The 23560-nt window shown below is 48.7% G+C and overlaps 1 protein-coding gene across 1 annotated transcript; it reads left to right on the top strand.

Annotated features, from left to right (window-relative positions):
• The first annotated feature begins 9293 nt into the window (after window positions 1-9293).
• On the top strand, window positions 9294-10328 carry LOC103630419 (ethylene-responsive transcription factor ABR1). The gene has a single exon (XM_008651475.4). It carries the CDS (start codon window positions 9461-9463, stop codon window positions 10130-10132), a length of 672 nt encoding a protein of 223 aa, XP_008649697.2. The 5' UTR covers window positions 9294-9460; the 3' UTR covers window positions 10133-10328.
• The last annotated feature ends 13232 nt before the right edge of the window (window positions 10329-23560 follow it).

Below are 23560 nucleotides of genomic sequence, written 5' to 3'. Positions count from 1 at the left end.
AATGCGTAATGTGAAAAAGCATCTGGCCTAGCTCTTTATAGGAATGGATGCAATTTTAAAGCATCCGAACCCTTGTCAGGGAGTGAAGCAAAAAAATTGCTCGTGATCGCACATGTGATGTTTATCTAAACTCACCAGTGATAGCACCGTGGATGCAATTTTAAAGCATCCGAACCCGTCCCCGTCGGGGATGACCCCAAATTTTTACTCGGCGTACAATTTTAAATATTAATTTAACTATCTCTACTATATAAAACACCAGTTTCTACGGTTTCAGGGAGACGTGGAGTTTGCGCAACTGCACGTATGATTTACTGGACGCTAAACGATGTCCATTTCTTTACTCAATTTCCGCATGCGTAGCCACATTCATGATCTGCTCGAGATAGCCTTATTTTCGTACCTCAAAATAAGGTGGGTAGCCATTTTTTGCAGCTTATTCTAACTATGTTTATTCCCACAATCTCTATTTGTACTAAAAGGTCAAAGCATACTCCGGCTTCGTTTGGTCTGAAGTGACTAAACTAGTCACTTTTAATTCCTAAAGAAGTAAATAGGGCTACTAAAACCTCGAACTAAAGTTCAGTCCTCTAATTACTAAAAGGGTGACTAAAAAGAACTAATGTTATGTTTGGTTTGTTGTCAAACTTGACACACTTTTTCTAATTTTTTTTTGTCTAAGATTAGTTCTATAATTCGGACGACGACTAACTTTAAATAAAGTTTAGCACAATTAGCCACGAACCAAAATAGCAGTAACATCAATTAATACGCGTGAGCAGGCACCATGGCGTTTGTTCAGCTGGTGTGAACACACCGAACCAGCACCTGCATACATTTATTTAAGGTAGTATAGTCATTATGCACAGTGATTATTAATTAATGCTGTTTTGCTAGATTTAGGCAACGAGTCCTCTGGTTGTGCGGGTTTCTCTGGAAAGCGTTTTCCTAGAGAAGCTGGATCGCAGTTAGGTCTCGTAAACCGCGTGATCTTGAGTGAACGCCAGAACAATCATTTGAAGCAGTTCAGAGCATCCGCCCGTCCGCGCAATGTGGTTGCAAGCACGTACGAAGAACTGTTTGTTTGCTTCTAGAATTGGCTCTTGTTTCTAGCTTAGTGGTGTTCTGCTGGTCTTGTGGATTCTGACTACTGCGAAGGGACTGGAGCTTGAAGCCTGCTGCGCTGATGTTGGCAAACCTGTCGATAATGCCTCCGACTCGGCGATCACGCCAGCAAAAGGATCCTTGGCCCTTGCAATGAATGGTTGGTTGGTTGTTTTCATTGGATTCATGTGCAGCTGGAAAGCTTGCGCTTTTAATCATTCTGGCAAGCAAAGCTGCAGCATGTTCTGAAAGTGACTACCACTTGCTGACCTGAAGCACGTACGTCGTCGGCCAAGTGACCAAGTCCACCGGCGGGGGCAGTAAGTATAGTCGGGCGGGCAGATCTGTTGCTTTGCTCTTGTTCGTTGACTGCATGGCAAAGTGGGAGTAGAACGGAATTGGTTGGAATCACTCGAGCGGTTTATTATTATACGTACGTGAACCATTCACCTTGCCTTCCGTTAATCAATAGACAAACAAAAACGCAGGCTCTACTAATTGCAGTGCTAAGCAAACGCTGGGTTCCCGACTGTGAGGGTGTATATGTACTTTCCAGGTTACCGTACGTAAGATCCTTGCGCGCGGCCGCCACATGCCAGCCACACCACACTCCTTTAATTTTCACCATTCCTGACGCGTTTTCTTCGTCGTTCATGCTGACTGGAGCGAGAGACTTTATTTGGTACTGCGGATCATTCATTCCATGACAGCTACTACCTTGCTCGTGCCACTTCGTTGTCCAATCTTGCCACGTCGGAGAATGCGATGCAAAAGCAGGAAAACATGCGGCTCTGACGTGTTGACCGACCTGACCTGACGGCTCTTTTGTTTCTTGCGTTCCGCATCGTGCATCGACGAACGAACGTGTCGATGCCGTCCGTCTGTGGTCCATCTGAGACCTGACATCGTAGCTGATGTGGTTTGAACGATGAGCTGGCCTGGCGTTGAACGTGATACACGGTCGACCTGTCGCTAGCTCTAGCCCTGTACTGTACCGGAGGCGGCGCTGCGAGTTGGGTTGACCTCCTCTGTCGCTGCCTCAGACTCAGACAGAGCCACCATCTATTCTATTATTACGTGTCGTCGGTATATTAGCCTCTGCCTCCACATCCCTGCTCTGAATCTGAAGAATAATCAAATACTAGTAGCTAATGAAATTATCGATTTGTTCTAGAAGCTTCTAATGAAAGGATCGCTAGCGAGTTTAACTGCAGTACTGCCGGTGTGACGTGGTAGGCGACGAGAGTGGCGGCGTGGTATTTGTCTTGTATAGTACGGAGTAGTTCAGTGGCCCCTGAACAATTTGGTGCCGCGTTGTTGATATCACGATCCAAATGGACGTTATCTAAAGCAGTAGTATTCATGATTTTCAAACAACCCGTCCCAGTTTAGTACATGACACATAACGTTTTCCTGTAATTCTATAACATATTTAGGGGGTGTTTAGTTAGAGGGACTAAAGATTAGTCTCTAGTTTTTAGTCTCATTTAGTCCCTTTTTTTTCCAAACACTAGGACTAAAATATTAACTAAAATGATTTAGTCTTTAGTCCTTCACATATGTGCTAAAAGGATTAAATCATATTAATTCCACATTTACCCCTCATTTAGTTCAATTGTACATTTGTACTAATAGCAAGAGAATGTTAAAGACTATTTTAATCTTATTATGGGTGTGTTTGGTTTGACTTTTGGCTTTTGCTTTTGCCCCCCTAAAAGCCAAAAGCTAACCAAAGGGCTGGATCTAGGAAGCAGCTTTTTCTAAAAGCCGACTTTCTCGTAGTGCAAATTTGAAAGCACCCCTGGACCAGCTTTTAGTGGCTTTTCAGATGAAACTGTAAAAACATATATCGAAAAAAATTTAACGACTTTTAGTGGTTTCCACCAAACGGTTTTTAGGTTTTTAACAGCTTACAGCCTACAGCAGCTTTTTTCACAGCTCACAGCTCACAACAACTTTTTTCACAGCCACAGCCCAACCAAACAGACCCTATGAGTCATTTAGTATATTTTTACTATTTTTAGCCCTTAGAACAAAACATGTTAGGGACTAAACTTTAGTACCCTAACTAAACTTTAGTCCCTAGACTAAGGCCATGTTTGGTTTCAATTAGTCCTAGAACTAAACTTTAGTTCTAAGACTAAACTTTAGTCCCTACTTGTTTGGTTATAGGGACTAAGGGTGTGTTTGGTTTGACTTTTGGCTTTGGCTTTTGCCCCCCTAAAAGCCAAAAGCCAAGCAAAGGGCTGGATTCAGGAAGCAGCTTTTTCTAAAAGCTGACTTTCTCGCAGTGCAAATCTGAAAGCACCCCTGGATCTGCTTTTAGTGGCTTTCGGATGGAATTGTGAAAACATATATCGAAGAATTTTTAACGACTTTTAGTGATTTTCACTAAACAATTTTTAGCTTTTTAACAGCTTACAGCCTACAGCAGCTTTTTCCACAGCTCACAGCCCACAGCAACTTTTTTCACAGCCACAGCCCAACCAAACAGACCCTAAATAGATTCTAAAGTCATTAAATACATTGTCCAAAGACTTAAATGCCCTCAGAATACATTCATGTGGGCTTTTAGTCTCTTTTAGCACCTATGTGAAGACTAAAGACTAAATCATTTTAGTCTATATTTTAGTCCTAGTGTTTGGCAAAAAAGGGACTAAATGTGACTAAAAACTAGAGACTAATCTTTAATCCCTCTAACCAAACACCCCCTAAAGAAACCAAACATGACCTTAGAAATCTGTACATATAAGTCAAAGAAGAATTAGCTGATATGCAGACTTTCTTAGGGAAAAAAACAGTCGTCGCGACAATGCCATGGATTTTGGAATGACATTCTATATAGGGTGTTTCGCTATATAGAAGTATAGAACGAATTTGCAACCAAAGGTCGTACACCGCCAGTTAAAATGGGCACAGAATCACTACCGCTTGTCCATTGAGCATCTACAACAATATGATCTATAAAAACGGCCTATAATTTTAAAATAAGTAAATTTTATTACATTTAGGGTATCAACAAAATATTCTGCTCCAACAATAAAGCCCCCACATATATTGATTATATAACAGTGTCATTTGAGGCAATTGAAAGGGTGTCATATAATTTGTGACCAAATTTTATAAAATAAGATAACGTTGGAGCAGTTTTTGTTGCGTATGTAGAGAGTCCCTATATTTTAATTTGAGACACCAGTTTGAAGCATTGCTAGAAGTGGATATGCTTAACAGTTCAAAAAACCAATAGTGATTATTGGGTGATTGATGTTTCTGTAGCAGTGATTGCACCAAAAAAAAATCTTGTACCTTATCTTGTGCTCAAATTTTGATTTTGATGAAGTCAACATAGACATCTTATTATTATTGATGCGCACGTCGTCTACCATAAAAGAAGAGTTCCATCGTAATGAATCTAATCAGCTCAGAATTGTCTATTTCCCATTCATAGCTTGAAGGCGCGGGTTGACTTCAGACGACTTAGCCGTGTGTGCAAGTCTTGGACATTTCATTGTCAGAGACGAATGCACGCTCGCTCGAGCATATGGACTAGCCGCTAGCGTTGTCAAAAAAAAAAAGGAATGTAAATGGTCGTTTTTTATATATATTTATTTATTTGTCGGTGCTGAAAACCTGCCAGTTTTGACGTTTGAAGTGTCGCATGCCGCGATGCAACGAAAATAAACAATGGCGAGAGCCCCTGCTTACTTGTCTCCCTCTCCCACCATTCCATGCATACGACGAAAAGTGCTAACTTTGCCACCACCCTGTTGTGTTCGGTAGCGATTACCTTTACCTTTAATTATTAATTTGCCTTGTTCGTGCATGGAAGGCAAAAACAATTGGACATCTCTTCATTTTTTATGATAAGGGCTAGTTTGTGAACTCTATTTTTCTAAGGAAAAATAATTTTTTTTGAGAAAATAGAAATCACTTTGAAAAATAAGGTTTCCAAATTATTCCTAAATCTTGTGCTTAGATATTGCACGCAAACGTCGACGACGGATCATCGAAAGCTCTCATGTGTTTTTTCGTTCTAATCATGCATGATCCGAGAGATGAAATGTCCGTGGGCGCGGCCAAACCCTCGCGTAGCCTTTCCGGAGACAAATTAATCCTTCGATCGGCTTTCCTCCCTGTCCTCAAGTTTTCAGAGTAGCTCCGTACAAACTGGACGACTATAGTAGCAGAAGCTACTTTGCAGTGCATTCAATATGCAAGCGGCCTCCTCTAGCTAACAAACTTGACCTCCTCAAAATTTCCCAATCCCCGTGCGCTTTGCATGCATTAATTGTCTTCTAGACGAGCTTCAGCCTTCAGATTAATTAATTACGTGGCGTTTTGATGTTGTGCTATCTAAACTAGTAGTAAACTTCTTGAATGTTTTGGAATGAGGACTGCTCAGCGGAACGAATAATCTCGGTCACGTGCTCATCTCTATCTCGAATGAAATAATGCACCCCAGAGACGCATGCACACCACCAGAGGCAGTGTTGTGTTGTGATACCAGAGCGAGCCAACTGCGACCGCGCGCGCGCGCGTATGAATCTTACTGGCGGCCACCGGCCGGCCAGCCAGGTGCGTTCCCCTCAGAAACCATGCATGACGCATCTCGTACGTCGTGGTCGCCGCCGCCACACCCGCCGGAGGGAAACGGCCTCGTCAGCGCTTGGCACGCGTATCCAAATCCGGCCGCAAGTTAAACAGGAGGCGGCGGAGACGAGACTGCTGCCATCACGCTTTGACTACGTACGTACTCATAATAGATAATCCGGGTAAACGTAATAACAGCCCGAATGCACGACGAAACTGGCAAAGCTCTCTCGTGCGATGCGACTAATAATTCCGATCGCCCACTTTCCCTAATCCATACGTAGTAATAATCAATGCGTGGTACGTACTAGTCCAGAGGGAATCCATTCGCCGCCTACGTACCAACGGAACAGTGGGGGCAAGTGCGTGCTCTCGTGCATGCATGCAGCAGGTAACGCGCGGTCAGCGGGCGACCCGGTCCAAATCTGAACCGCGCACTATTATTTTTCCAGTTGTTCAAGGCGGCGAGCGAGAAACGTATGACGATCCCAACACATGTTGTCCCCCCCTCTCTTTCCACCATTCTCTTCTTACGTGCGTACAGTAAGTAGAATGTTCCATCTATTTCGAGACAAACACACAGTACATATATCCGTCCGTCTATATAGTATATCTCTCCCTGCTAGTAGTAGTAGCTCTGTCTATATATATTCGGCAGCACGGCTGGTTAGTCCGCCTCAATCCATCATCCGTCCTTTCCTCCTTCCTGCATGCCGATCAACCGGCGATCGACCGACCCCCAGTTGCGTTTGCATCTGCATTGCATTGCATCTACACATCCCGTCGTCTGCTTAAATCAGCCTCGACGCGTCGTCGTCGTCGTACGTGTGCTACGAGCTACGTACGTACGTGCGCCCACCACTAGCGCGCGGCATTGCAGCCCCAGCCCCCAGGGCGGCCGTGCCGACCGTACGTAGTGCGTGGTGGGAGCGGGAGATCGAGATGGCGGACGCGCGCCGGCAATCAGCAGGCTGCTGGCCGGCGGAGGAGCACGACGGTGACGATGCGGCAGCGGAGACGACCGGCGGTGCCTTGTCCGGTGACTCGTCGTACCAGGCTCTCGAGACGTCGACGTTGGTGCGGGCTCTGGCCCACGTCGTCGCTGGCGGCGGCGAAGGGTACCAGCCGCCGTGGGCCGGCGCCCGGCCAGAGAATAGTCCGCCTACGGCAATAATGGCGACGCCCGGCGGCACCGGCACCGGCTACTCGCCTGCCGCACCGACACGGCCGGGCCACTACTTCTTCGAAGCAGGTTATTAGCAAGCACACTGCCTGCCCATGCAATTAATATATTCTCTTATATTTAATTTGGAGATCGCTTTATTACTATAGCTTGCACACCAAGGAATCCTACATCAAAAAAACAAAGTTCGTTAAAACAAATAACAGCTCCGATATGATCCGCGTGACGTCTGTGTGCGCCTTTCTTTTAGTACGTTGGGGGGCTCTTTTCATATATTCATAACACGGTTCCTGTTCAATTAGCATGTGTTAATCACGTGGGCAGAAATGCAGAATCAAGAGTCGGTGCACTATATTACGCAGAATCAAGAGTCGGTGCACTATATTATGCTTGTCAGCTTGTGCCAAAGACGAATGCTACGTCAGAGCGTCCATGAATGACATGTATGTATACTTACAATACCTTTCTCAGATTTTGAAAAGTACACCAACTTTTGGAAAATCCAAGAAAGGTAATGTAACACATGCATCTAGTTAAATCTCACTCTCCAACGGTAAGCCACTACGTCATAACACATGCATCTAGTGACCTTTCTTAGGTTAATTGAGGTGTAAAAAAGTCGTCATTAGTATAGAACCACTTTAATGACGTGTTTTGAGGCTCATCAGATTCAATCTCACAACCTTTCACTCATGCATGATGCATGAGCTCATGTACCACTATACACTATCAACTTACTTGTGTCTATATTATGTTTTTCTTCCCCACACATTATAAAAAATCGAGTGTAAATTTATTATTTGAGATACTAAATGAATTCAAATAAAAAAAAATCTCAACTACAAAGTTGTATAACTTTTGGAGATCTACAACTTTTATTTTGGTAGTTTCATCATCCGAGATCGATTACAAAATTTTATTTCAAATTTAAAAACTTCAATTCAAACGTATTCTTCTATGACAAGATGATTTCAAATGAAAACATTGTCAATTATGAAGTGTCATAACTTTCTAAGACCTACAACTTTCATTTTGGTGGTTTTCCATCTGAGGTCATTTGAAAAAAAAAATCGAATTTTTAACCGCGCCGTGAAGGTTGAGCCAATGATATACATGTCACTGATATATATGTATTAGTGACATCAATTTAAATACACGTCACTAAACAGATCTGATGTCTGAAGCCAGTGACGTATTTATTCATACACGACACTAAGGTCTGTTTAGTTGGGTTGTGGCTGTGAAAAAAACTGTTATGGGCTGTGAGCTGTGAAAAAACAACCGTGGGTTGTGGGCTGTTAAAAAAAAGCTAAAACTGTCCGGTGAAAGCCGATAAAAGTTCTTCCATATATATTTTAGAGTTCCATTTGAAAACCGCTAAAAGCAGGTCTAGAGGTGCTTTCAATTTTACAATACAAGAAAGTCGGTTTTTAGAAAAAAGCTGCTTCCTGGATATAGCCCTTTGGTTTAACTTTTTGGCTTTTAAGAAGCAAGAGTCAAAGGCAAAAACTAAACCAAACACACCCTAAACATATCGAGCGTCTGAAGGCAGTAATGTATATGTATTTGTAACATTAATTTAAATACACGTCATTAAACATAGATATATAAAATAAAAGACATCACTAAATTATTACCATGTTACCATATTTTACTAGTGGCGCGTTTCTACAATAGGTGTCACGATTTTGACTTGACGTAGAGGTCAGTTTGGTTTGATGCCTAACTTACCATATTTTACCTATTTTTTCTGCCTAAAATTAGTTCTTCCATTAGAGACGACTAACCTTAAGCAAATTATGATATATTTAGCCGCGAACCAAACATTTTTACTGCTTTCCACCACGTTGTTATTGTTAGTGCTCGAGTAGACCGCAAATGCGAACATTTTCTTCAGAATCTGGAAATTAAGCTCATCTTCTCATGCATTGCACCTCCATCAAAATTCAATACGTACGTACACCACGCCGGAAAATGTCGATCGATTTGACCGAGAAGAAGAGATTATTGCAAGTGTGTAAAACATGATGCATGCATGCGCAAGCATGTGGATTTCACCTTGTCACCGATTGATCCACACCTTTTCCGCCGCTCCAACTCCCACCAAACAATCCGCTAGATTACATACGCTATGCTGTAGCGACGAGATATTGCTACAGTGATTAGGTAGAAGAGAGGGGAGGAGACGCCATTGTAACATGGATGGACGAGGACGACAGGAAGCTAGCTGGCTGGCTACGTACACGTAGGTATACGTATGTATGTACGTACGTGAGACAGCAAGGCTGCACCTGTCCCATGCCCGCATCGATACGGATAGATGCGTATTTATTACCACTACAACAAAAATACGACCCGTATATGCATGGCGCGCGCGGAAGCCAACGCAGGGGTCAAAAGCGCGACGCCGCCGACGCGCGCTATATATCCGTCGCATTGCAACCTAACGCTACGTCGTGTGCGCGAGTAGTAGTGCTGTGCTGTGTGCCTGTGTGGCTGTGTGCTCATCTCGATCTACATATCGTGTCCACGCACGCAGGAGGAGAGCGGGCGGTCCACGACGACGTGCAGCGCGCGGCGGCCATGGAGGGCCACTACTCGCCCACGGCCGCCCCCGAGGTGAGCGGCGAGCGGCGGTTCCGCGGCGTGCGGCAGCGGCCGTGGGGCAAGTGGGCGGCTGAGATCCGGGACCCGCACAAAGCGGCCCGCGTCTGGCTCGGCACGTTCGAGACCGCCGAGGCCGCGGCGCGTGCCTACGACGAGGCCGCGCTCCGCTTCCGCGGCAGCCGCGCCAAGCTTAACTTCCCCGAGGACGCGCGCCTCACCACGCCGTCGTCCGCCGCGGCCACGGCCGCCACCGCGGCGGCGGGATCCACGAGGACGATGGCCGTGGCCTCCACGGGAGGGTACCCGGCCAGCGCCGCCTCTGCTGACTACCTGCAGTACCAGATGTTTCTGCAGGGTCCGCAGGGAGCCACCAGCGGCAGTCATGGAGGGGGGTATCCTCTGTACTACGACTATGGCGGCCACAGCGGGGTTGGCGATGGTTCCGTGAGCAGTTCTTCGGGCTCCTACTCTTTTCCGGCCTCCACGGTTACCGTGGCTTCTGTGCCCTCCTCTGCTCCGAGCTACGACGAGGCAGCGCAGTGGACAAGCTGGCCGGAGAGTAGTGCTAGTGCGTGGAGCTATCCGGCGACCACGGGTTCTTGGTCTGCTTCAAGCCAGTATCCACCGTCAACTCGTCCACCTCAGTAGTCCATGCTCAATGTTTTATTTCATAACACGTTCGTGGCCTCCCTAAGAAGACATATAGATTGATGATTTTGTTCAAGATGCATGCTTCCGTGCAAGATCCAATAGAAGGTTGCAATATTGTGTTTCTTCTTCGCTTGGTGGTGTTGAATCCTGTATTTGATCATGGGATAATGATTTTGGTTGCAACTTCATCGAAGACGCGCGTGATAAATAATAATATTTCGTTAAGAAGTACTTAATTTCTCTTAATGAACACTACCGAAAACGAGCGCTTTGTCGAGTGCCCGAAGCACTCGGCAAAGCCTTAAAAACACTCGGCAAAGAAGGCTCGATAAACAGTGCATCGGCAAAGCCTTCTTTGTCGAGTACTTTTTCTCGCGCACTCGGCAAAGAAAAGCAGCCATTACGGCGACGGGGTGACGGAGACGGTGTCTTTACCGAGTGTCACGGATGACACTCGGCAGAGATAACACCTTTGCCGAGTGTCTGCCCGGCAGCACTCGGCAAAGGTAACTTTTTTGCCGAGTGCCACCTAGGACACTCGGCAAAGAACCCGCCAGGGAGGGTTCCCCATGTCAGGTTCTTTGCCGAGTGCTATGTATGGCACTCGGCAAAGTGTGCCTATTTGTCGAGTGTCAGAGACATTACACTCGGCAAAGAACCTATACCGGTGCCCAGGTCTTGGTTCTTTGCCGAGTGCTATGGTCTTGACACTCGGCAAAGAACCTCTTTGCCGAGTGTTGCACTCGGCAAAGTGACCAGTATGCACATTTTTTATTTGTTTTTTGTATTCCATCCACACAAACAAAAGATATCACATATATATCACATATATACATCACAGATATCATCACAAACATAAATAGCCAACACAAACATAAATATCCATCACAAACATAAGTGTTCAACACAAACATAAGTCTCATACGTCTCAAGCTCTGACATAAGTATCCAACACAAACATAAGTGACTAACACAAGTTTTGAAGTCTTCAAACACACAGACATAAGTATTCAACACTTAAAACATAAAACTCATGGAGGTGGGCGGTTGGTCTGGTGCTGCGTTGGGCTGAACCCTTCAGGAGGGTTGTTAGATGCGGCACCAGATTGGCCCTGCACAGAGAAGAGATTGCATATGTTATACCAGATGCATTACCAATATCTAACTACAATTTTGATACTCACAGGAGTATGGAACACAGCAGGGTCAACTGCAGGGAACAATGGAGGTGGCGGAGCGAAACCCTATGACGCGCTAAGGCTCTGCATGTACTGGAACATATCTGCCATCCTCTGATCAGTCGCCGCCCGCTCCACCATTATCCTCGCCTCCATCTCTTGACGTTCCCTCCTCTCTTGTTCTAGTTGGGTCTGTAATATTACAAGCCAACATTATAGTAACTCAAAGAGAAGGTATATAACTCAAGAAATGACGAGTTACAGAAGCACTAACCTCGAGTTGCTGTATGCGAAGCTGTGAGCTGTCGTGCCGAGGTCGTATGGCTGGACTCGAGCCCGTGCTCCTTGCCCGCACCTGAGACAGAGTGGGAGTGGAGGACGAGTCGATTGCCCCGTCGGCAATCCAGTACCGCCCATGTCTCTTGCCTCCTCCGACCCTCATGAGCACATCGGGGACGATCGGCTCGGTGCTCGGATCATAATCTGGGCCATGGACCTCCTGCGCCATGGCGGTGTAGTCATGCAGGCGGCTGTAGACATCGGGGTTGGTGTAGGCCTCGGGCCCGTCATCCGGGTTGTAGGTGACGTCGGACGTCGCCTTGCCCTTATGGGCCATAGCATAGGCCGAGAAGGTGGAGCAAGGCCGGCCACCATGTGACGCCGACTGCAAGAAAACAACAAGATAGTTAGAAATAATATCTAATCCAGTGCTATATACCTAAATAAAAAAGAGGGCGTACCCATGCTTTGGCATATTGGCCCAGACTCCGGCTGCCTTGGTGGTAGGAGGGACCTTGCATCATCATACGTCGTTCCCGGCTAGCGGTGTGCGCCTCGTCCCACTCAGCCGAACTCCACCTATCCACCATCTGCTCCTAACACAGAGGATGTGCGGCGCACCAATGTGGAATCATCTACAAAGTAAACACGTAAAGTGCATATCAGAAGATAAAATAAAATTCATGCATGTAGTACTGGTACCAAACATGCATGACTTTACCTGCAGGTACTGGTCCCTGGTCAACGACATGGTTCGGGCTTGAGTTTTGGTCACCCTCTCCCCAAGGACGGAGCCGTGGTAGGTGACGATGGCCTGGATTCGAGCCTCATAGTGCATGTCCACGACGAGCTTCTTACAGCTCGTGGTGGCCACCACATCCGCCCTAGCCTTGTATCCAGCCTCGCATCTGAAGAAATCCTGCATACAAAAACGATGTATCCATATATTATTTCAAGAATTTGCAACGAATGCGACATATTTTACATACAAAAACGATGTATCCGCGTATTCTTTCCTAAATAGCACGCAGCCTTTCGGACAAGCATGAATCTGCTCATACGTCATCTTGAGTGCACGAAGAAGTTTCTGTGCCTCGTACATGCTCTTTGGCAGAATGTGATCATCCGGAAGCAAGCTCCCAATAACCGACAACAAGCCATCGAATGCGTCTCTACTCATGTTGTACTACGACTTAAACACCATTACACGCCCAATGGCATCCAATGGAGAAACCTTTGTCTGGCCGTGAAGGGGCTTCTGTGCCGCATCGAACATGTCGTAGAACGCCTTTGCAGTCGGCTCTGGCTCGTCATCCATACATCCTCCCGTGTACTGTGCCTCTTGATAGTCGTTCAACATATCCGCTACCCCCGCATCCGCGTCATAATCCTCGACATGTTGTCTCAGCACCTCCTCTCTCGTATGATGCGCTTCACCATAAAATATCCATCGAGTATAGCCCGACGTAAATCCATTCTTTCAAATATGTTCTACCATGGCCTTCTTTGGTTTTCTTTTCCGGTTGGCACATTTGCTGCAAGGGCATGGGACTAGACTCGCTCCTTTAGCAGCTTCGCTATATGCCCGTTCCACGAAATCATCGGTCTTTCTAATCCATTCAGTGGTGACATCGTTCCTTCCTCTACGACCCGTGTACATCCACTCACGGTCCTCCAACCTATAACATATATAATCGACTATAGTTTAATATAACATGTAAGACATCTGCAAATAAAATAACTCAAGCCTATCAACAAAAAATTCGGCAGCACCTCCCTGTACGGGGATGTTTACAAAACATGCAAATAAAACTAGTAGCACGATGGTTGACATCCACAAATATATCTAATGGACGCACATAGTATAAACTCACTAAATTCAATAAACATGTACTATAAATTTAATAAACACATATACTAAATTCAATAAACACACAAAATTCATATGACATATACTAAACACACAAAATTCATATGACATATACTAAATTCAATAAACATACAAAATATATAGTATAAACTCCCTAAATTTAATAAACACATATATTAAATAAAACAAATAAATTAAATAACATATGACAATATAATAAACTAAATCACCGGCGGGGAGGGCGTGGCCGGCGGTGGAGGGCGCGGGCAGCGGCGGCGGCGTTCCGGGCGCGTGGGGCGGGCGGCGGTCGGCCAGCGGTGGCGTGCCGGGCGCGGTGGGCGCGGGTGGCGGACGGGCGACGGCGGCGTGCCAGGCGCGGTGGGGCGGGCGGCGGCGAGCCAGGCGCAGCGTGCCGGGCGGCGCCGTACCGGGCGCGGCGGCCGGCGGTGGAGGGCGAGGCGGCGACGGCGCGACGTCGTGGAGAGTGAGAAGAGAGTGAGAGAGTGAGAAAGAAAGGACTGACAGTTTGCTATGTACGCGCGCTTTGCCGAGTGCCCGTAATCTGGCACTCGACAAATATTTTTTTAAATTTTAAAATACGCTTTGCCGAGTGTGGCACTCGGCAAAGTAGGCTTTGCCGAGTGTCAGCTGGGTGGCACTCGGCAAAAATTCTTTTACTATTCTTTGCCGAGTGCCACCCAACTGACACTCGACAAAGTACATTTGTATTTTTTTATTTTACCAACCAAATTTTTTGTTGTGTGTTTCTACACTATATAGACCTACATGTACCATTTTGAGACAATTATAACATTGTTTTCTATAGCTAGTAGATTTAGTTCGTTTATTTGAATTTCTTCGGAAAATTCAGATTTGAACTGCAGGTCACTCGAAACTTGGAAAACCGTGCATGCAAAAATGATATCCATGCTACTTAGCACAAGTTACGACCGATTTCAGGAGCGGATCAGAAACTTCGAGCACCATGCTCACTCAACATGGTCGTGAACTTGCCATCCAGCTATTTAAAAATTGTATAAAACACAAACAAACTCAGAAAATCATGAAACTTGTCCATGTGTCATGATATCATATGTAGAGGCTGTGATAAAAAAAATTAGAATGTTTGGAGAAAGTTGTGAGACAGTATGTGTACAAACCTAAGAGAACTACACATGAAACCATAGAGTTTCAATGTGAATCTCTTAGGTTTGTACATATAATGCGTCATAGCTTTCTCGAAACTTTGTCAAATTTTTATCACAGCCTCTACATATGATATCATGACACGTGTACAGGTTTCATGATTTCCTGACTTTGTTTGTGTTTTATACAATTTATAAACACCTGGATGGCAAGTTCACGGGCATGTTGAATGAGCATGGTGCTCGAAGTTTCCGGTCCGCTCCTGAAATCGGTCGTAACTTGTGCTAAGTAGCATGGATATCATTTTTGCATGCATGGTTTTCCAAGTTTCGAGTGACCTGTAGTTCAAATCTGCATTTTTCGAAGAAATTCAAATAAACGAACTAAATCTACTAGCTATTGAAAACACAGTTATAATTGTCCCAAAATGATACATGTAGGTCTACATAGTGTAGGAACATACCACAAAAAGTTTGGTGGCCAAAATAAAAAAAATACAAATATGCTTTGCCGAGTGTCCACAAAAGACACTCGGCAAATACTCTCTTTGCCGAGTGCCGGCTATGTGGCACTCGGCAAAGAATCTGCTTTGCCGAGTGCCAGCTGGCGGCCCTCGGCAAAGACTGACGGACGTCAGCTGTAGACGGCCGCTAACGGACCTTTGCCGAGAGCCGTCTTTGTCGAGTGCTTCGCTGTACCGAGTGTCCAGCACTCGGTAAACGAGCTCTTTACCGAGCGGCGGACTTTGCCGAGTGCGGCGCTCGACAAAGTCTTCTTTGCTAAGTGCCCGATAAAAAGCACTCGGCAAAGACTCCGGCACTCGGCATAGGGCCGGATTCCGGTAGTGGAAATCGCAATTGTAAAAAAAGCTCTAAGCCTACGGTAGAGATTAACTTTTACGGATAGATTTAGTCATCAAGCGCCAGTGTTATCTCTATAGACGATTTCTTAACAAAACATATTTATATAGACGGTTCGTTATGAAAACCGTATGTAGAAATCCATGATATCTACGTATAGTTTTTTAAGAAATTGCATCGTCACTAGATATCTTTTTTATCTTGATTTTTTTTGTTTTCAAATGACCTTGTATGATAAAACCATTAAAACAAAAACTATAGATCTCTAAAAGTTATGAAACTTTGTAGTTGACAACTTTTTTATTTGAAATCATTTCGGCTCTTAAAAATTTCATATAAATTTGTTAAATTTATAATTCAAATTTTGCAAATGATCTCAGATTAAAAAAATTAAAATAAAAGTTGTAGAACTTCAAAAGTTATTTAACTTTATAGCTGACATCTTTTTTGTTTGAATTCATTTACGATCTCAAAAGATCAATTTACATTCAGTTGGTTATAATATATGGACATCAAAACTGCAATCTAGACACAAGGTATGTCATAGGTGAAGTGGTACAAAAGGTTTCGCGCAAAGGTAATGTTGCAAGTTCAATACCACCTGTCGCGTAGCATCCTAAAAATGCCGCGACTTACAACTTCGACGCAGACGGGTGGACATGAACTATTGGTTTGGTTGAGGGGATTGAGCATGTGGATTGGAGCGGGCATATAATCCCTTGATAGTCAAAAATGACTACAAAGAGATTATATGGTAGTCAATTATCATGCAACCAAACAATCCCTTAGGGTTAGTTTGGGAGTCACAAAACTGAAGGAGATTGGAGGGCTAAAATCCCCTTCTTATTCAATTTTGAATAAGAAGAAGATTTTCTCCCCTCCAATCCTCTCCGGCATTTTAGCTCCCAAACTAGCCCTTTAAGTTTTTGTTATCATATGCCTAGCACACCGAAAATGGACCATCATGAAGCACCGACCATCGGAAAATAGGCCAAAGTGGCGTGTAGTGGGCCAATAGAACACGATTATGCACAATTTTCCATTTTTTGGAAACTATTATCATTTGTTTTTTTATCTATATTCAAATTTGAACCAACAGAATATTTTGATTTGAGGATAAAAAATATGTTTCTGAATAACTTATTATTTTTATGTTCCATTGCTCGAATAAGTTTATATTCCAAATCTAAATTCGAACCAACGAGAAAATATAATTTAGAAGAGTAGATGTAAAATCGAAGATTTCACGCATTTATTATATTTCTTCTCAACGTTGATGTATAATTTCTTACTAACCTTGGTATTAAAGACTGGTGATCATGTGCTCACATGAACAATAGTATATAGAGAGAGGCCAAGAGGCCTTAGCAATAGGATGAGCCTAAACACCCCCTCAGACTCTTTGGTAGTAGAGAATCTAAAGTGTTGAGTTCGATCAGGTGGAGATGACGTTGTGCTCCGGTTTGCACTTTGGTAAAGAAATCAGTTAATTGGGATTTTGAACACACATATTGATGATCAATAGTCTTTTGTTGACAATGATATCGAGTGAACGATGCATCAACACCAATATGTTTACTAAGTTTATGCTTCATAGAAATATGTACAATCTATATAGCACCCATGTTATCTAATAAAAGAGGTGTAGGAATGTCACAAGAGACACCAAGATCAGCCAATAACCACCATAGCCAAATACTTTCAGCAGTAATAGTGGAAAGAGCTTGAAGTTTTTGTTTAGTACTAGATCGAGAGATGGGTGCTTGTTTCTTGGATTTTCATGCAACAGGAGAAGATCCAAAAGGAATACAATAACATGTAATAGAGCGTCATTTAGTTGCATCACTTTCCCGAGTGGCATCAGAGTAAGCATGAAGTTGTACAGGGCTATCAACAACATAAAGTAAAAAATTGGATCTTGTACCTCATAAATATCTTAACACATGAAGCAAATGACCATAATGAACTGAGGTCAGGGCAGATACAAACGACTCAAGATATGAACAAGATGAGCAATATTAGTTCTAGTGATTGTAAGGTAAACAAGACTGTCCACAATATGGTGATAGCGAGATGAATCCTCTAGAGGTGTCCCATCAGTCGAATGAAGTTGCAAGTGAATATCCATTGGTTTCACATCAGTGCATGTATCAGTAATTCTAGATCGATCAACAAGATCTTAGATGTACTTGGACCATGAGAGATAAAAACCTATTGGATTCTGTAGAATCTCGATACCCAAGAAATAACTAAGAGGACCCAAACCAAACATTTTAACTCCATTGCTAAAGTGCTTCTTGACTTGAGAAATTTGCTCGAAATTATCTCTTATAATCAACATGTCATCCACAAATATTAGAAGTATAATGTGGCCTTTGTGAATAAATAATGTAGGATCATGATCACTAGAACAAAAACTAGCAGCCTTGATTATAGAAATGAATCGCTCAACCAGGCATGAGGGCCTATTTCAAACCATATAATGCACAACAAAGATGACAAACATCCCTGACGAAGCATCAACATCATGAAGAAAATCATTTTTGACATCCATCTGAGCAATAGTCTTAGAGTATGAGGCTACAACAACAATCAATGTACGAATAATAATCATATGAGCCACTGGTGCAAAAGTCTCATCATAATCAAGCCAATGAGTCTGTTAGTGTCGGGGACCATAATTAGGGGTACCCTCAAGACGCCTAATTCTCAGCTGGTAACCCCCATCAGCATAAAGCTGCAGAGGCCTGATGGGTGCGATTAAGTCAGGGATCAGTCCATACGAGCGACTCGATCACGCCTCGTCCGAGCCTAGCCTCGGACAAGGGCAGCCGACCCCGAGGGATTTCCGTCTCGCCCGAGGCCCCCCTTTAACGGCGGACACATCTCCGGCTCGCCCGAGGCCTTGCCTTCGCTAAGAAGCAACCCTGACTAAATCGCCGCACCGACCGACCGAGTCGCAGGAGCATTTAACGCAAAGGTGGCCTGACACCTTTATCCTGACACGCGCCCCCCGGCAGAGCCGGAGTGACCACCGTCACTTCGCCGCACCACTGACCGGTCTGACAGAAGGACAGCGCCGCCTGCGCCACTCCGACTGCAGTGCCACTTGACAGAGTGAGACTGACAGGCAGTCAGGCCCTGCCAAAGGCGCCATAGGAAACTCCGCTCCGCCCGACCCAGGGCTCGGACTCGGGCTAAGACCCGGAAGACGACGAACTCCGCTCCGCCCGACCCAGGGCTCGGACTCGGGCTAAGACCCGGAAGACGGCGAACTCCGCTCCGCCCGACCCAGGGCTCAGACTCAGGCTAAGACCCGGAAGACGACGAACTCCGCTTCGCCCGACCCCAGGGCTCGGACTCCGCCCTGGCCTCTGCCGAACGACCTCCGCCTCGCCCGACCCAGGGGCTCGGGCTCGGCCTCGGCAACGGAAGACAGACTCGACCCCAGCTTCGGAGGAGCCCCCACGTCGCCCGGCCTCGGGCGCGGGCCCGCCACGTCAACAGGGAGCGCCATCATCACCCTACCCCGAGCCGACTCGGGCCGCAGAGAACAAGACCGGTGTCCCATCTGACTAGCTCCGCCAGATAGGCAATGATGGCGCCCCGCGTGCCCTGTGACGACGGCGGCTCTCAGCTCCCTTATGGAAGCAGGGGGACGTCAGCAAGGACTCGACCGCTCCGACAGCTGTCCCTTCGTCAAGCTCCGTTGCTCCTCCGACAGCCACGACATCACACCAGCAGGGTGCCAAGATCTCTCCGGCTGCCACATTGGCTTGTACTTAGGGCGCTAGCTCTCCCTCCGCTAGACACGTAGCACTCTGCTACACCCCCATTGTACACATGGATCCTCTCCTTACGACTATAAAAGGAAGGACCAGGGCCTTCTTAGAGAAGGTTGGCCGCGCGGGAACGAGGACGGGACAGGCGCTCTCTTGGGGCCGCTCGCTTCCCTCACCCGCGTGGACGCTTGTAACCCCCTACTGCAAGCGCACCCGACCTGGGCGCGGGACGAACACGAAGGCCGCGGGATTTCCACCTCTCTCACGCCCGTCTCCGGCCACCTCGCCTTCCCCCCTTCGCGCTCGCCCACGCGCTCGACCCATCTGGGCTGGGGCACGCGGCACACTCACTCGTCGGCTTAGGGACCCCCCGGTCTCGAAACGCCGACAGTTGGCGCGCCATGTAGGGGCCTGCTGCGTGCTGACGAACAGCTCCCCGTCAAGCTCCAGATGGGCAGTCTCCAGCAACCTCTCCGGCCCGGGACGGTGCTCCGTTTCGGGAGTCTTGAGTTCATGTCCTTCGACGACAGCTACGACATGATACTCCTTCCACCGCCGCGCGACAACGACAATGGCGGCCGACAACCCGCCCGCCGGCGGCGGAATCGACGACGTCTTCCCCGCATGGTGGAAGAACAACATTCGAGCTCGCCCCGTCCTCTCCCCCGCCAATGGAGGAGGACGCGGGGCAACCAAGGCCAAGCGGGAGGCCGCGCTTCGTCGGCCTTCGAGCGAATCGACGTCCCCGATGCCCCAACGGAAGGCACGCCGGGCGTCGACCTCGCGTTCGAGACGAAGGCAAGCGCCGTCCCCCCGCGACACACCGATCCTGAGCAAGAAGACGACGCCAGCGCGCTCGCGGAAAGCTTGCAGGACGTCGCCCTCGAACCTGAGACAACGGTGCAACCAGTCCCCGACGTGACTATGTCGCTCCTCGTCGACCAAAAGGTACTGACTGATTCCCATCTTACGTCATTTCGACTCGGCCTCAACCCGCCTAGCGACCTTGCTTTGGCGGGCGCTCTCGTTGAGGCGAGTGCAACCCCTCTAGGGTTTCGTATGCGGTCGCCTTGGGACCGGTTGACGGACATCTTGACCTACGGGCCCTCTGGGTCCGAGGAAGACGACGATCCCAGCATCTGTTGGGATTTCTCCGGATTTGGCAACCCCAGTGCCATGCGGGACTTTATGACCGCATGTGACTACTGCCTCTCCGACTGTTCCGACGGTAGCCGCAGCCTTGACGATGAGGACTGCGGCCCAAGCCGCGAATGTTTCCACGTCGAGCTAGGGGATCCCTCCGAAGGCAACCATCTTGGCATGCCGGAGGACGGTGATCCTCCTAGGCCGGTGCCTCGCGCCGACATCCCGCGGGAGCTAGCTGTGGTCCCCGTTCCGGCGGGGGGTCACGACCCACAGCTCGAGCAAGTCCGCGGGGCGCAGGCCAGGCTCGACGAGGGAGCAGGAGCGCTTGAGCCGATCCGTCGGGACGTCGGGCAGGTATGGGCGGGCCAACCCCCGGCCGGAGAAATACGTCACCTGCCCCAAGGTTTCCAGCACCGCGTCGCCAACGACGTCAGGGTCAGGCCGCCGCCCGCATCCAGCGGGGTCGGTCAGAACCTGGCAACCGCAGCGATGCTCCTCCGCGCGATGCCGGAGCCATCAACCATCGAGGGTCGGCGAATCCAGGGAGAGCTCAAGAATCTCCTGGAAGGCGCTGCGGCCCGACGGGCCGAGAGCTCTGCCTCCCGAAGGCAGGGATACCCCTCGGAACCTCATGCCGCGACCTCCCGAATCATGCGGGAAGCCTCGGTCTACACCGGGCGCACGCGCAACACCGCGCCTGCGGCCCCGGGCCACCTCGGCAACGAGCACCATCGTCGCGACCGTCGGGCCCACCTCGATGAAAGGGTGCACCGAGGCTACCACCCCAGGCGTGGGGGACGCTATGACAGCGGGGAGGATCGGAGTCCCTCGCCCGAACCACCCGGTCCGCAGGCCTTCAGTCGGGCCATCCGACGGGCGCCGTTCCCGACCCGGTTCCGACCCCCGACTACTATCACAAAGTACTCGGGGGAAACGAGACCGGAACTGTGGCTCGCGGACTACCGCCTCGCCTGCCAACTGGGTGGAACGGACAACGACAACATCATCATCTGTAACCTCCCCCTGTTCCTCTCCGACACCGCTCGTGCCTGGTTGGAGCACCTGCCTCCGGGGCAGATCTCCAACTGGGATGATTTGGTCCAAGCCTTCGCCGGCAATTTCCAGGGCACGTACGTGCGCCCCGGGAATTCCTGGGACCTCCGGAGCTGCCGACAACAGCCGGGAGAGTCACTCCGGGACTACATCCGACGATTCTCGAAGCAGTGCACCGAGCTGCCCAACATCACCGACTCGGATGTCATCGGCGCGTTCCTTGCCGGCACCACCTGCCGTGACCTGGTGAGTAAGTTGGGTCGCAAGACCCCCACCAGGGCGAGCGAGCTGATGGACATCGCCACCAAGTTCGCCTCTGGCCAGGAGGCGGTCGAGGCTATCTTCCGAAAGGACAAGCAGCCCCAGGGCCGCCCATCGGAAGAGGCTCCCGAGGCGTCTACTTCGCGCGGCGCCAAGAAGAAAGGCAAGAAGAAGTCGGAATCGAAACGCGACGCCGCCGACGCGGACCTTGTCGCCGCCGCCGAGTACAAGAACCCTCGGAAGCCCCCCGGAGGTGCTAACCTTTTCGACAAGATGCTCAAGGAGCCGTGCCCCTATCATCAGGGGCACGTCAAGCACACCCTCGAGGAGTGCGTCATGCTTCGGCGCCACTTCCACAGGGCCGGGCCGCCCGCAGAGGGTGGCAGGGCCCGCGACGACGACAAGAAGGAAGATCACTAAGCAGGAGAGTTCCCCGAGGTCCGCGACTGCTTCATGATCTACGGTGGGCATGCGGCGAACGCCTCGGCTCGGCATCGCAAGCAAGAGCGCCGGGAGGTCTGCTCGGCGAAGGTGGCAGCGCCAGTCTACCTAAACTGGTCCGACAAGCCCATCACCTTCGACCGAGCTGACCACCCCGACCACGTGCCAAGCCCGGGGAAATACCCGCTCGTCGTCGACCCCATCGTCGGCGACGTCAGGCTCACCAAGGTCCTGATGGACGGGGGCAGCTGCCTCAACATCATCTACGCCGAGACCCTCAGGCTCCTGCGCGTCGATCTGTCCTCCGTCCGAGCAGGCGCTGCGCCCTTCCACGGGATCATCCCTGGGAAGCGCGTCCAGCCCCTCGGACGACTCGACCTTCCCGTCTGCTTCGGAACGCCCTCCAACTTCCGAAGGGAGACCTTGACGTTCGAGGTGGTCGGGTTCCGAGGAACCTACCACGCGGTACTGGGGAGGCCATGCTACGCGAAGTTCATGGCCGTCCCCAACTACACCTACCTGAAGCTCAAGATGCCGGGCCCCAACGGGGTCATCACCGTCGGCCCCACGTACAAACACGCGTTCGAATGCGACGTGGAGTACGCCGAGGCCCTCGCCGAGTCCGAGGCCCTCATCGCCGACCTGGAGAACCTCTCCAAAGAGGTGCCAGACGTGAAGCGTCATGCCGGCAACTTCGAGCCAGCGGAGACGGTTAAGGCCGTCCCCCTCGACCCTAGTGGCGACACCTCCAAGCAGATCCGGATCGGTTCCGGGCTCGACCCCAAATAGGAAGCAGTGCTCGTCGACTTTCTCCGCGCAAACGCCGACGTCTTTGCGTGGAGTCCCTCAGACATGCCCGGCATAACGAGGGATGTCGCCAAGCACTCGCTAGATATTCGGGCCAGAGCCCGACCCGTCAGGCAGCCTCTGCGCCGATTCGACGAGGAGAAGCGCAGAGTGATAGGCGAGGAGATCCACAAGCTAATGGCAGCAGGGTTCATCAAAGAGGTATTCCATCCCGAATGGCTTGCCAACCCTGTGCTTGTGAGGAAGAAAGGGGGGAAATGGCGGATGTGCGTAGACTACACTGGTCTCAACAAAGCATGTCCGAAGGTTCCCTACCCTCTACCTCGCATCGATCAAATCGTGGATTCCACTGCTGGGTGCGAAACACTGTCCTTCCTCGATGCCTACTCAGGGTATCACCAAATCCGAATGAAAGAGTCCGACCAGCTCGCGACTTCTTTCACCACGCCCTTCGGCATGTACTGCTACGTCACCATGCCGTTCGGTTTGAGGAATGCGGGCGCGACGTACCAGCGGTGCATGAACCATGTGTTCGGCGAACACATCGGTCGCACAGTCGAGGCCTACGTCGATGACATCGTAGTCAAGACAAGGAAGGCTTC

Source organism: Zea mays, chromosome 6, assembly GCF_902167145.1.
Source record: "Zea mays cultivar B73 chromosome 6, Zm-B73-REFERENCE-NAM-5.0, whole genome shotgun sequence".
Taxonomy (NCBI): Eukaryota; Viridiplantae; Streptophyta; class Magnoliopsida; order Poales; family Poaceae; genus Zea; species Zea mays.
Note: the sequence above shows the minus strand (reverse complement) of the source record. Positions and strands in the feature narration are given on the sequence as shown.